General features: G+C 36.6%; 1 protein-coding gene across 1 annotated transcript in view; it reads left to right on the forward strand.

Annotated features, from left to right (window-relative positions):
* The window catches only part of LAMA1 (laminin subunit alpha 1), a 90,008-nt gene that overhangs the window by 60,426 nt on the left and 14,179 nt on the right, over nucleotides 1–15,403 (forward strand). Inside the window, exons 38-51 of the mRNA XM_068397192.1 lie at nucleotides 85–201; nucleotides 289–452; nucleotides 1,596–1,734; nucleotides 2,985–3,074; nucleotides 4,326–4,458; nucleotides 6,380–6,562; nucleotides 6,878–7,032; nucleotides 8,783–8,926; nucleotides 9,747–9,880; nucleotides 10,149–10,299; nucleotides 11,325–11,449; nucleotides 12,421–12,571; nucleotides 13,705–13,849; nucleotides 14,459–14,600. Of these exons, the coding sequence (XP_068253293.1) occupies nucleotides 85–201; nucleotides 289–452; nucleotides 1,596–1,734; nucleotides 2,985–3,074; nucleotides 4,326–4,458; nucleotides 6,380–6,562; nucleotides 6,878–7,032; nucleotides 8,783–8,926; nucleotides 9,747–9,880; nucleotides 10,149–10,299; nucleotides 11,325–11,449; nucleotides 12,421–12,571; nucleotides 13,705–13,849; nucleotides 14,459–14,600 (1,973 nt within the window). The remainder of the gene's footprint in view (nucleotides 1–84; nucleotides 202–288; nucleotides 453–1,595; nucleotides 1,735–2,984; nucleotides 3,075–4,325; nucleotides 4,459–6,379; nucleotides 6,563–6,877; nucleotides 7,033–8,782; nucleotides 8,927–9,746; nucleotides 9,881–10,148; nucleotides 10,300–11,324; nucleotides 11,450–12,420; nucleotides 12,572–13,704; nucleotides 13,850–14,458; nucleotides 14,601–15,403) is intronic.

The raw sequence follows: 15,403 nt of genomic DNA on the forward strand, positions 1-15,403 counted from the left end.
ACTAAAAGCTGATATGTAATATGTGAACTCATCTGCACTAGATGACTTTACAGACTACTATAAAACACTTGATTTATGCTATAGGACAAAAAGCTAAATATAAAGGAAGGTGAAGAAGTCTCGACCATGCTCATTAAAGAAGGGAAGGTCCTAGTGAACGTTGCTACTGCTCTTGCCCAAGATGTAAAGAACTCTACATCTGTAAGTTCGTAAGTTTTAACATCCTCTTTGACACTATCAGGTGTATTTTGCTATTGAAAAAAAAGCAGAAACCATTTTGTTGTGCAGAACCTGGAGGTCCACCAGGATGGGTTAGTCCTATGGAGCACCAAACTACGACACCACGTGGATGAGCTGGTGATGCAGATGTCTGTGAGAGGAGTGCTTGACCTGGTATACAGAGCCGAGGACCATGCTGCCCAGTTCAAAAGACTTGCAGATGCGCTAGAGAGGTAAGAAACTTGAGAAGTATGAAATAGGAAGAGATTTACAGTAGTGCCAGATTCAATTTAAATAGGTAGTAGCTTAATCCATTGAAGGAATTCCATGCCCACAGCAGGGGGGTTGGATTAGATAATCTGTAAAGGTCCCTTCCAACCCAGACAACTCTGTGATTCTATGATCAATCTTTATTCCCCATTTCAAGTGCTTTCTACTTTTAATGCAGTGTACCTTTATTAAATGATATAGAGGGGGTTGATTAGTCTCACATTTCGTGTGGCTGATTTACACAGTAACTAGTGAATTATTCAGTGTCCAGTGAGTGTATCATGGTACGACTTGAAAAGCTTCTGGTGTATGTATGAATACTTCTTGACAATTTATCTCTGAATCTCATCAAGAAGCTATTACTGTTGTGCCTCCATTATTGTTGCTTTTAAAGCATCTTGCAGAAATGAGTGGGTTGCAATCTCAAGTCCACTCAATGCACTCAGAATTTGCAAGTTGGGAAGTCATTCCAGTTAATTCAATGGAAATTAATCTTCTATCCCAAGAGTTCTTCTAAGATTCTTGCTAGTTTGTCTTTTAAAATCAGCAGATATGTGTGTTAAATCATATCAGATTGGAAAGTTTACGTGTATTTTAAGTTTGAGAACAGACAATTTTGCTGAGTAACACTGAGCAACTCTACTGAATTCACTGCAGCCAGATAAATTCAATAAAGCAACATTTAATACAGAATAGCTTTCAGATGCATATAATTTCCTCCTAGATTCTGTATTTCTCTACTTTGTTTTTGAGCTCCAGCTAGGAACTTGGTTCTGTTCTGTTCTGTTTAGGCGATGTGATTTGTTTGTTCTTCATCCAAAATGTGTCAAAGTGGCTTTATGAATTGAAAAACTGACCATAAACAAAAGGGAATAAAATAGGGGAAAAAAAAAAGCCTTAAGGTTTTCATCTGACTTTGAACTGATTTTTTCAGTTCAAAATAATAAACTTAAAGCCCCTTATGCAACATAGGGCAAGTTGCGCTCATTTTTTCAGTGCATCATGTGTTCTAGAAAGATGTTCATGTTGTAACTGAAGACATGGAACTTAGTGCTTGATTAAGATACCCTCATGAAAACAGAATTACTTGTTAATTCTCTATTTAGTGGCCTTTCTAAAGTAAGAAATGTGACTCTGAACACAACTGCTGCTATCTACACCCACTCCAGCGTTCAAAGTGTGATTGAAAGAACAGAGAGTATGGCAGGTGATGCATCTAGAGTTGTGAATGGCCCCTTGGATTTAGTAAGTATCAATATTAGTATTTTAATTAGCATCTTTCTCATTTTGGAATATTTGTTCTAGTTGTTTTTGCACTTGCTCTGAACTTTTAGTCTTCTTGATGAAGGCATGTATGGCAGCCTGTCCTACCAACTAGTATATACTGTATCCTGAATCTGTACTTCAAGGCGGTAATGGTACCAGATTTCATGTTCTGTTTACCTTGCTTTTCTCTCTGTCATGGTACCATTTTACGTTTTGTTTTGTTTTTTTTAATGTCCAGTGCATTGTTAGCTGGAGTGGACTTGATTCTCTGTGCATTTCTATCAGTCATCTGACATGCATTCCTGTAGAACTTAAGTTCCCAAACCTGTGGTGCTCCTTCCATCTTTGGCAATTATTTAACCATCTCCTTATTTGACCTGTCCTGTCTTCCCATTTCTATCTAGGTATTCCCAACCACAACTATTTTGCTTAATCAAGGACATTTCACAACCAAATATATGTTTCTGTCTCATCTGCCATCCCTCTGCCTTGCAAGATTATCAGGTTGTTATTGAAACAGTAGATTAAAAAGACCTGACCAGTTACCAGTCTGACCCTGTTACTTTCATATTATTCTATTTCTCCCCTTTTATCTCTTTCTGTTTTTCATGATTGTAAACTCAAGGAAGGAATGGGCTATGTTTTACAAGTGTTATGCACATTACACCTGGAGAAACAAATCTGTGACAATACATTTACATGATAGTAATCAAAATAGTTGGCATTGTTTTATGAGCTTGTATGTTATTTTATAGCACTCTGTCTTATTAAATCTCTGTACAGCATGAATCCTTTAAGGTACTTTTCCAGATTTTCCCGTTGGAGAAATGGATTAAAAGAACACTTTAAAGACTGGGATTTTGAGATATCTCACTTTAAAGTGCTCAGTGCTGGGAATTTTAACTTGGGCCTGATACTGGAATTACTGGTGTTCCAAAAGGCAACACTGAATCAGTAGCAATGTTCAGACTAGAGTTTCGTAGGTTTTCTTTCAGTCTTCTGGTTTTATTAACTCAGGAAGAGATTCAATGTCACTGTCTTGGAAAAATGGTTACAACTTGTATTTTTTTTTTTAATTGATGCTTAATAAGGTAATAAATAGAATATCTCATAAATAACTAGAATGTTCAGTAACTCGAAGTAGATACTCAGTAACTCTCCAGATACTTATATGTTTTCAGTTCAGTTTCTGTTTTTTGTATGTGGCAGCTGATATCTCTGTTTTTCAGCCAGAGGAGTCTCTCAGTCTTCTTGGAAAAGAAACTCTACTGCTTAGCTCCAAATTTCAGAATGAAACTAAAAATCTGAAGGAAGAAAAAGTGATGGTCAGTTCTTTAGAGTTCACATTTCTTGCGTCTGTTCTTTTTCTAGATCCTGTTTTTTTTGTGGTTTTTTTTTTTTTAATGTGGGTTTTTTTTGGTGTTTTTTTTTTTCTTAAATGAGCATAAACTAAGGTAAAATACTGCATGTGACTATATACATATTTTTATACAATTAATATTAATGTATTATGGAGTCATGTATTATTTCACTTTTTTAGATAAGAATATAATTTTTCTCTGTAAACATGGAAAAAATTTGCCTTCACTATACCTCATTTACCTCCAAGCAATGCTTTCTTTAAATGGCTTTTTTTCCAAATGTTATGAATTAAATCATAAGGGATTGTGCAGTAGAAGAACAACAAACATAATTCTTGAAGAAATGCATTCATCCAATTTTATCTAATAAATCATGGACTACACAAGCTGGTAGGATATGTTTAAATCATACTCATTTTTACTTGTTCCTTCTATACAGCTGAAATACAGAAAAAAGCTGAACTTTTTTCATCTGTACAAAGTGCCTTTTGGCTCAGAGTCCATGTATAAATTCCAAAATCCTTTTGTTTTTTTTCTTGTTACTTCAAAGATATCAGCAAGGCATTGGAGTCTGCACCATGGAAGTTCAAAAAAGCATTTTGAACACAGACTTTGTGTAGGAGCAGAGGCTGGCCCTAAGGGAAATTTTGGACAAAATTGGACAGAAAGTGAATGTTTCACAGAGAGAAATTGTAACTGTAAAATGGTCTTTGCTTTTAAAGTCAGTGGCTTTACAAATATGTATACTTTTTATGTAATTTAGATGGACAGAATACATACCCTTTTTGTTCCTTCTGTTGCACATACTTTTAATTTTAGTGAGAGGATTCTGCAATCAGATCACAAATAAATAAAAGAAAAACACTTCTTTGAATGGCTCCTGTAAGATGTCACAAAAAGTGAAGAGCATCATAAAAATTACAAGGGTTCACAATCATGGAATCGTTTTAATTTATAGCATTTTCCTGACTGTTTCTACCAATCCAGTCTGATAGAATTGGCCAAAAAGGATAACCTTGAATGAAATAGTGCCCACAGGAGCTTATCTGTGCGTACTGCATTCATTTTGCATTCCTGTTTGTAAAATTCTCTTTCTGTTGAAAAAAACCCAAAAAAGTTCCATTGATTAAATAAGTGAACACTTGTTATCCCTATACATAAGGTTTGTGTGGGTTGTGTGGTATTTGTTTATGCATAGAAAAATCACAGTTATTTCTTCCAACAGGCCTTTTATTTGGATTGAATGGGTTGAACAAAAAGGTAGAGAAGACTCAGGAAAGTACTAATAAAATTGTCAACCAGCTTAATGATTCCCTGTTGACACTAAGAGCATTGCCTAATGGTAAGTGAAATTTATATTGACATTTTCCTTATTACAGAACCATCTAGTACAATCATAATAAAATCCTGTTCATTGTGTGATTGCAGACACCTAGCAATAAACTATACTGGAGACTCATTTAGCCTCCTACCTTATGAGAAATATTTTCCATTTTTTTAGTAAACTGTGAAACATAACTGGGTTATCATATAAGATCTGTAGTCTTATTCCCATTTCACACGGCTGTAAATCAGGAGGGGCTCTGAAAGCAATACAATTACACTGATGAGAAGAGAGTGAAGTCCTAGAATATTTAATCCCACATGGAGAGAAACATATATCGAACTGTGAGTTTTTGCTTTCTTTTGATAGCTTCGTTCAAAATTGTTTATGCTGTGCTGTGGATCTTATTATCTGCATCTAAATGTTTTCTTGTTGTAAATGCTGACTGTCTTTAACCAATTAAAATATTTTTTCTGTGCTATTCCAAAAGAAAAGAATTGCCTTTTTTTTTAAAAAAAAATGTAATTATTTTGGGTAAAGGCAAGACATAGAGTTCATGGAAACTAATAGAGAAAATGTCTTTGAAGTTGTGAATAAGAGGGTCTGAAATACTTTGCCAACCTTAATATTGTTTTTTTTTTTTAAGGTAGAAAACCACTCATAAAGGCCTCCTGCCTGGGTTGTTGGGTTGTACTGTATGTCCAGATTAGAACTCCTAAGTCAAAAGGTTTAAAAGACCCATTTTAAAACTCAGTCTCTTAACTCACACTAAAGGGTGATAGTAGTGATAAAGTTACACTGGGTATTAATTGCAAGATGCTATCTATCTGACATAAAGCTACGCATTGAAAATTAAGGCATTATTAAAATCATAGGACAGTCCTCCTTAACTCACAGCTTAACGTTGTTTGATTTCAGTTTTGTCGTTACATTTCTTGAAGTTTTCTCTTTTTTGTTATCTGGGCAGAGATTCATGGTGGTGTTGCCCTCTGTATAGGATACTGGTGGTGAAGAAGGATCCCTGCAGACCTAAATCAGGCCTTTTGTGCCAGCTGCAGCATCTTCCCACTCTTCCGGGTACAGGGGGTGTAAGGGGCAGGCCGAGATTGGGATTGGTGCACTCACTATGTAAGTGATTGTAGCCCAAAGCAAAGGGTGTAATAGACCTTCTGCCTCACTGGCTTTCTGTAGGATTCAAAACATAAATCTCAGACTGGTGACTCTGGGTGCCAACACTCTTTCAGGGAACTTAAACTCTATATTCATGTAATCTTCCAGTTGGGATAGGCAGAATCAAGTTCCCCATCACTACACTCTGTGTCTGTGTTGTATTCAGAGCTGGTCATGAAAAATAAAATATTTTTCCTAGAATTCAGAACTTGAATTAATCAAGTCTTTTGATCAAAAAACTTGAAAATCTAAACTGATGAACCTTAATTAAAACTGCTGCAAATTCTGTTATTTACGGATGTTTGTAATATATTTTATAATTATATGCCTCTGTGTGTGTGTATGAACAAATGTAACTACATCTATAGCTATACCCATATCTGTATCACCAGCTTGGGAGCATTTACTGTGTTTTTTGTACAGGGCTGTAGCCATGGTCATTTTCCAACTTAATAACTGGGCAGGAGGAGTTGCACCAGCCTTCTGGCACTCCAGTTTCACAGAAGATAAACTTTCCACTCTGTAAACCGTGTCACATTCAACAGTTAAGCAAAGTTAGATCACAGTAGGTCTTGGCTTGGAGCTCCCCTCACAGACTGAAGAATACAAACAAAAATATAACTCTTACTATGAAAGGAATGTAACTGATAGCATTTCTAGTGTTTTGACTATGTTTGTAACTGTGTTGTTATGAAGCCAGGCATTTATTACTCCCAAGCATGTATGAAAGCTGTGATTTTTTTTTTTTAACCTGGGAACTGTATTTCAGATACAAGGAAATACATGCTAGAGGTGAAGGAGCTGGCTGTGTCTGCAAACACCAGTGCTGTGGTGGGTTTAAGTCACTTTCGGGATTTCAATCAAAAGCTGCTGAATACTTCTTCTACATTGTCCCAAGTTAATGACACATTGAGGAAAACTAGTGAACTTATAATTGATTCGTCAAAAGCTGGTAAGTTTGCTGATTCATTGCTCTTCAGAAATGTCACTGCTTGCAGAAGCAGTACTAATATTCAGTTTTAATAGACATTAAATATGAGTCTGATGGACTGAACGTTTCTTCCTAATTCAATAAAAATATGCTAACTTTTTAAAAGACCTCTAGAGGAGTCACATGGGATACCTTCAAGTATGCATATTCCTTAGTGATGTTTAAAATTGCTGAAAACAAAGTGCTCAGAAACAGGCCACCTTGGCTAAGTATTTTAGCAATGAACAGTACATTTCTCTTTCAACCTGACTCAACATTTCATTTATATTTTGGCAGCAATCATAGCTGAAAAACAAGTTAAAGAAGTCGAAGCACAAGCAAGTCTTTTATTAGATAGACTGAAACCTTTGAAAATGCTAGAGGAGAACCTGAACAGAAACCTGTCTGAAATTAAAGAGCTCATCAGCCAGGCCCGCAAGCAGGCAGCATCTGTAAGTTCCATCATCTGAGACTTTAACTGGCTTCACTTTCACTTTTAGCAGGGAAGTTCTTTGAGATAAAGAGCCTAAAATTTACTGTCGAAGTACCTGGTTGTTCCAGGGTCTTGCTGAAGTCCAAGAGCACTGACTGATGCTAAAAGCGTACTGGCAGGGCTGTTGGTACATTTTATAGTTTTAGCTTCAAGTTTCCTATTGCATTTGTGAGTTTGTCAGAAGAGCAAGGCAGTAATTTATTTACTATTTTCTTTTGTTTCCTATAAAAATAGTGAAATACAGAATGTCAGAAAGCAATGACAGATATTTTGGTGAGAAAGAGACAAGTGAGGGGATGGTGCTGCCATTTTTTTAAGACAAGGTGTTAATTTCTAAGCTTATTTTAGAGAATGATGTGGGGTGCCTCTGTATAACATCAAGTATCATTACAAATTTTTTAACAAGAGTGTTGATTCTATCAATAAATTTGCCGTCTATGCCCTGCCATGTCCATATGTTCTTCTTTGCAAGAAACTGCCGTGTGTCCCGAATACTTTAAGGCAAATAATATACTTCTTTTTAAATCTCTGCTCCCCCCTTAAAGACAACAAAAATGAACTATAGACCTCATTAAACTGTAAGGAGAATATGAAGATGACTTTGCACTGAGTAATTTTTGGTATGCCTTTGGCTTTAGTATCGGTAGGTTACTGTAAGGTTTAGGGAGGTTTTGTTTTAAAAAATAAAAGGCTTTCAGTTCTTTCTGTAAATGCTCTTAATTATATGGTTATTGCTTCTCTGTCACAGTCTACTGAAGCTTAATGAATCCACTGCAGAAAAGAGGGAGTGGTATTTTCTGAAGTGTCATAAACCACAGAGGTTCCTGGCAGGGTGAAAAGAAGTATTAGCAAAATCCCCTTTTCCAATTTTGAGAGTTTGTTCTGTTGTTTTGTAACCTTTTACTAGAGGGGGGAAACTTTATATATCTGTGTTCATATGCATAGACACGTGTCCTTTATGTATTTAGTTGTTACAGGCATATTCAATGAAGTTGATGTAGGTAAAGGCTTTTCTGTTGTTAAAATGGGTTTTCTGTCATTACGCTACCAAGCTGCTTGGAGTTTGGCTGCATTTAGCTTGAATCGATGTCCTGTCTGCATACCAGTCAGTGTTCAAAGGAGTTAGTGGTATGACAACAGTAGTATGAATTTCTCTGTTTAATCTTAAAAGTTTAACTTGTAATACATTCACAAATATATTTTTTGAACAATCATCATGTAAACTGTGTTGTAAAACTTTGAAATAACCAGAATTATTGCATACTGTCCGCCTTTTACATTTTTTAAAAAAAATTTTCCCTCCACATAACTGGAAATTGTTTCCTTTTTTTTAAAAAAAAAAAGGTTTTGAATTTCTGTATCTTTATTTTCTGATATTATTACAGTGGCTTTTACTGATGTATGGGCTTCTGACCCAAGATTTACTGTTATTTTCTGAGGTATTTGAATAGTTTAATTTACTGGCTTCAAATCTCCTAATTGAATGAGTGAATTATGACAGATTTAATTCTTTTCTGTTTGTGAATTTCTTTGTCAAGTGATACCTAGGAGATTGCTAAGATCTAACCCAGGTAGCAATACTTAGATTACATGAAAGTATCTCACCAAATGGCTTGCATTTGTTGGTCAAAAGCTAAGTACATATTCCAGAAATATGTCCTGTGTACACTGAGACTTGTTTAGATTCCGTTTCCTCCTTTCCCTCCCAGATTAAAGTTGCAGTATCAGCAGACAGAGATTGCATTCGTGCCTACCAACCCCAAATTTCATCTACGAATTACAACACCTTAACACTCAATGTGAAAACTGCTGAACCAGATAACCTCCTTTTCTACCTGGGTAGCAATGGAAAGGTAAGTTTCTGACATACATTTACTGAAGGTGATGGCAGTCAAATGTTTTAAATGACCATTTTTCCTACTTGACTACAAACTAAGTACCCAAGTGAGGCCCCTTGAAGACAAGTATGTTCACTAGGAGTGGAAATATTCTTGTGCCTTAGATGATTCCAGAGATCCTCAAAGGTAGAGAATAAAAGCACCTGATTCCTTGGCGTTGCCTCTTGGCCATGTCATGAAACTCCCCCTTCATTTCCCATGCTGTGCATTAACCTCATGGAGTGCAACACTCTATGCGATGCTTTCATATAGCATGCTGGGGTATAGCAAGTGATTTGCCTGATATCACAGAGAAAGTACTTGAATTTGGCCCTCATGAGCATGGTGCATCCACCCACTTGAAAATGAGCATGATGGCTCACTGTCACATTGCCCTCCTCTTCCTTTCCTTCGTAATCCTAATAATTGCACAGCTATTAGCTCCTCGTGGCATGGTGTCATGTGATAGTACTTTTTCACAGACTGGTAGGTCACTTCACATACACTCAGAAGTGCATATTTCTATGTATCTACATGTGTGTGTAGATCACATGTTTTTATATATCTGTAAAGAAAAAGTTCACCTACTTGTATATAAGCTGAGGTTTTTTGTTTCATTAAAAGTAAAAATGTGTAAAAAGTTACTGGGCCTGATTTTGCTAAAAGTCAGCTCCTGTAATATGGGATGTAGGGACATGAATCTGGAAAGACTTTCTCCGTGTTACATGTTAAAATACACAAAACAAAAACTACATGTTCGAAGCCATGTTTTAGAATAAGCCCTGCTGTTTTTCAGACAGACTTCCTTGCGGTGGAGATGCGACGTGGTAAGGTAGCTCTTCTTTGGGATTTGGGCTCTGGATCAACCAGAGTGGAATACCCTGATTTTCAAATTGACAACAACAAATGGCACAGAATACATGCAACCAGGTAAATAAAATGAGAATGGCATAAATGTTGGATAGGAAAATTGATTATTATTATTTTTTCAATGAGATGGCTGAATTGTAGTATTGTAGCTGATTTGTAGCTGAATTGTCCAGCTACTTAGTGAGTGAACTTGGCATAAATAACACAAACAATCTTCTGAGTTTTGCAGTGACAAGATTTTTCTTTTCCTTAAAAAGAGAAACCAATAGCATGTGTCGATTAAGCCTGGTGATTTCTAAAACTATTTATTAGTATTTGTACTTGGCAGGTTTGGAAAAACAGGTACAGTCAGCATAGAGGAAGTGAACTCCAATCGGAAGCCTTCATCTAAATCTGCAGCCTCTCCAGGGACAGCCAGCGTATTGGATGTGAACAAATCAACCCTAATGTTTATCGGAGGACTTGGAGGGCAAATCAAGGTTTAATTCTGAGATCAGCATTCCGTAAAATGTTTTTTATCATGTTTGCGATGTACTTTTGACTTAGAAATAATTGCGTGAATTGGTTACTTCATCAAGAAATGCCAGGTACTCTGAACATAAAGCAAAGATGTGATTCTGTGATGCTATAATGATGTTCTAGTTGACATGGAGCTGTTGGAACGAGTCCAGAGGAGGGCCACGAAGATGATCAGGGGGCTGGAGCACCTCTTCTATGAAGACAGGCTGAGAGAGTTGGGGTTGTTCAGCCTGGAGAAGAGAAGGCTCCGGGGAGACCTTCTATCAGCCTTCCAGTACCTGAAGGGGGCCTACAGGAAAGCGGGAGAGGGGCTTTTCACAAGGGCATGTAGTGATAGGACAAGGGGGAACGGTTTTAAACTGAAAGAGGGTAGATTTAGATTAGATATTAGGAAGAAATTCTTTACTGTGAGGGTGATGAGACACTGGGACAGGTTGCCCAGAGATGCTGTGGCTGCCCTCTCCTTGGCAGTGTTTAAGGCCAGGTTGCATGAGGCTTTGAGCAACCTGGTCTAGTGGAAAGGTGTCCCTGCCTGTGTCAGGGGGGTTGGAACTAGATGATCTTTAAGATCCCTTCCAACCAAAACCATTCTATGATAGTATCCTGAAGTTAATTTTCCCTGGAAGTCTTTTTATAAAGTGTTAACCAGGACAGGCTATGTGTGCGTGCATGATGCATAGACATTATGCAATGATTTTGGTTTTAGTTTCCTTCTTCCATGGCTTCTTTTAGTTTGCCATTGTTATTCATGCCATGAGGCATGCAAGTAGGTCAAGGACATAGTTATTTTACTTTTTTACTTGCTGCAAAACTAATCTATTATGATTTAATGATAATTGTTAATAGTTACGCTAAAACATGTTCTTTTATTATGATTTATATCTAACAAAGTTAAAGTTCAACAAAAACAACCAAGAAAATTGGCTTCATAATTTTCAGAGTACTTAACTTTAATTGTATTTATGAAGTATTTCTTGTCTTCTAGAAATCGCCTGCTGTGAAGGTGACCCATTTTAAAGGGTGTATGGGAGAGACATCCCTGAATGGCAAATCTATCGGTCTTTGGAACTACATGGAAAGAGAGGGCAAGTGCAATGGCTGTTTTGGAAGGTATTTTGTCTCGCTTTTTTTTTTGTAACAGATTTAGAGTGATTTACATTTGTAATATATATTTCTGTGTTAGCTAAAAATAATGAACTCGGAGAAATTGCAGTGTTTCATTGATCATTAACTTACAGTTCTGAACACACTAATCTGAATGTGCCAGTGGTGTCAAATGATTTCATTGTACTGAATTTTATCACTTATTAATCACTTTTTCAGAGGAGTTCTGTTGCTGTGGTCTATTTTGTGCATTGAAAGTAGGGACTGCCAGTGAAGCAAACTAATTTGGAATGTTTGCTTTCCAGTAATTTCCAGCAAGACAGATTTATTCTTTCCTAGGATAAGAAACAGTGTAAAGCACTCCTATAAAAAATACCCACAGCAAAACTGTAGCCACTGAGCTTGCTACTGTTCTTCTAATCGTTGTGAAAGGGGATTGCAGACTGTACTATTTTTATGTTTAAGGAATTGAAAAGAAATATGCTTGACCATATTCTCTTTTGCAGAATGTTTCATGTAAAAACAGCAGAGGGTGCTGCTTGATTGTATGAGATATTTTTCACAAGTATTATATTGCAGGGAAAGGGGCTAATAGAACATTTATTCTGAGTGCAATTATGCAAAGCATTTCGATAAATAGATGATATGTTTTAAGTAAGAGGGTGTATGTTGTAACAATTATTTTTTCCCTTAAGAAATTGTTGGATTTTTTTCATACAGCAGGAAAGAACATTTTTTATCTTGTATCTTCCTCATGGCTAAATCATGTATTGTGAGATTCTATAATGAAGGTGGCCTTTGGCTGGAATCCTTCAGTTATTCATAACATCAAGATTCAAATCTCTTTCTGCACTTGCTAATCGTACTGCCTAGGGGCTACACCGACTGATCTAACTTTTCTTATATTTTATATAAAAATGAGTGGAAAAACACAAATCTTCAGTTAACGTTTTTAGCTCTGTTTTCTATTTCTGTAGCCCACAGGATGAGGATACTTCATTCCATTTTGATGGCAGTGGATACTCAGTTGTGGAGAAGGCACTCCGCTCAACAGTGACTCAGATAATAATATTTTTCAGTACCTTTTCACCTAATGGGCTTCTTCTGTATCTTGCTTCAAATGGCACTGTAAGAACATGGATCAGATTCTTAAGATATCAAACTATGTTTAGATCACTTGATGGTTTCTTGCTTTCTTCTTTGTTATTTTTCAGCTTGTGTATATTAAAATAAGTTATCTTTGTATAGATTATCACCCGTGATCAACATCATAAGCCAAAGGAGTAAAGACAGGAACCCTGGAGATAACTCTTTAGAGCAAATATTCAGATATACTAAGGGCAAAATTAAGCAATGAAACGAATTCTCCATCATTTGTTTTAATTTTAGACTGAAATTAATGATTATTTAACTAAAAGCAAGAAAAAGAAACAGTAGGGACAGCAAACTAGTTTTGTTTGATTGGAGGAACCTTTGCAGAATGTAAAATCTTTTGGAACTGAGCTTGCAGAAGGACAATATATTATTGAATAGGCATATTAAATTAAGTCCTTAAGATGGAAATTCAGTAAACTGAAATAAATTAAATAAAACTCCCTGCAACAGCAATATAACCTAGACCCATCTCCAGACCTTCATTATCACGTCATGCAGTTTACCGCATACTTAGCTGGAGATTTTCTTTTCCTAAAGGAGGACAAAGCTTTATTTAGATACAGATTGTTTCAGAGTCACTGCATTATTCATTTGCTTTGTCATGTACTCGCTGCCTGAGTACATTGCACAATGATATCTGACAAGTTTGGCAGTGCGGAGGGGGTACTTTTCATACAATTCAGCAAGTCTTTTTTCACTGTGTGAAGAAGCTCTTTGCTTCTTGCAGAAAGAACATTGTAGTGTTTGATCATTAAGCTAATAGTCAAATGAAATTACTCTCAACTTCATCCAAAAAAAAGCAAATGTGACGTTTGTTATTTAAACCTTCCTCTGCTGAGTAATAAAGTCTGATGATGCATTTAAGTAAGAACAACAACAAAACAAAACAAAAAGGCATCCTTTTGAGGTACATGTAACTTAATTTTCCTAAACATAGCAAAGATAAGTGTCTTGAGCCTAGCAAATAGACTAGACACAAGAGTTACCAAACCTTTTTCACACAGTAGCCAAAACCTGCCAACATTACATCCTTTTGGAAGGCTTTATTTCCAGGAATTTAATCTGTTGTTTGTTTGGGGTTTTGTGGTTTTTTTTTTTCCTTCTAGAGAGATTTCTTGTCCCTTGAGCTTGTTGATGGCAAAGTGCGACTGACTGTTGATCTAGGTTCAGGACCTCTTGCTCTTATAACAGAAAATCGTTACAACAATGGAACATGGTATAAAATTTCATTCAGTCGGAACAAGAAACAAGGTAGGCTACAGACTGAAAAAAGCAGGTGTCTGCACATTTACAAATACAAATATATAAGATAGCCACAGGAAACATTGCTGCAACCAAATCTGATCATTTCCAGTGCAGTTTCTTTAGCAGCCACACCTGTGTTACTTTGCTTTTAAAGAATAGCAGTGTAAATCTTGTGCTTGGTTTGGCACATCTTATAAAGAGCAAGTAGTGCAAAAGCTGCCAGACAAAACATATCAATAGTCTTTAAAGAGTGAAAGATCGTTTTCTAAGTCTGTATATCAGGGATCACGTTTCTGTTCTGCATTTTAATAGTACCTAGTACAACAGTATTTGGGGCCTAAGTTTGGGAAGTAATGCATGACAAGTAATATGTGTTAATAACTATAACATATATATTTTTTCCTGTAGGCTTCCCCAGGTTTGGTTTTGTCAGAGAAGAATGAATGAGATTAACAGAATAGCTGGAAGTACAATAAATTACTCATTCTAAAAATAAAATTGTCCATACATGTTTGAGTCAATGAATACATTTTCCTTTATTAGAGACAAGGTTGCTAAAATGGAAGAATGTGTATTTGTGTCCTTCTCCAGATCTTTACTCTCTTTTCTTTGCAGGAATTTTGGCAGTCATGGATGCATATAACCTTAATTATAAAGAAACCAAGCAAGGAGAGTCCCCTGGGGTTGCCTCAGACCTGAACCGCTCTGATAAGGACCCAGTCTTCATTGGTGGGCTGCCAAGATCAAGGACACTGAGGTAAAGTGTCCTCTTGCTTTTTCCCTCTTTGCTAAGAATCTTGTAAGTAGAGGGAAAGACTTTAACAAACTGTGCTATCTCCACTGAAATTAGTGAAAATCAGTGAAGTCTGGTCTTGTTTATGGCCATGTATACCACAGAATTATCTGTCCTTTGCCTTCGAACCCTAATATGGTGCTTTTCACCAGTAGGTCTGACACTGCAGTTCAGATCATAGACAAGTTTCAGTTTTTCCCCTCCATGGGTGATTTCCATGACAGCAGCTGCCACAGCAGCCGCCTGCCCTTTGTGTCAGGCTGTGGCAAGTGTTCAGCACTGCTGCCTGGAATGATGCACCTTTGATCTCTACCTGTGTGAGCCTTGTGTTTTCTAGCTGGCATTTATGGACAAAACTGTGCTTCAGGATAGAAGTTCTACTTCAGAAAGGAATTCTTGTAATTCAGTTTTGAAACTTGGAACAGAGCAGAAACAATTGTGAACAGATCAATAAAAAACATTACAAATATATATTTTATAGCATGTCTCTAGTTTATGCTTTTTGTATTGCACATCCCTGCTGAACTTGTAAAGTCACATTTCTTCCAGTGGCTTCACTTTGAAAGGATAAACATGGCAAAAGAAAATCTAATTAAACTGTCTGCATGCTCTTGACAATAAGGTAAATTCCAGGACAATCTTGGTCTCTGTGCAGAGGTGCAGACTTGTTAATCTTAGCTGGCATAGTAGCCTGTAAGGCATTATGGCAGGACAGCCTTAGATTTCTCTGACTTAAACCTGGAACCAAATTAGGCATTCTCCAGACT

Source organism: Nyctibius grandis, chromosome 3 (assembly GCF_013368605.1).
Source record: "Nyctibius grandis isolate bNycGra1 chromosome 3, bNycGra1.pri, whole genome shotgun sequence".
In the NCBI taxonomy this organism is placed as follows: domain Eukaryota; kingdom Metazoa; phylum Chordata; class Aves; order Nyctibiiformes; family Nyctibiidae; genus Nyctibius; species Nyctibius grandis.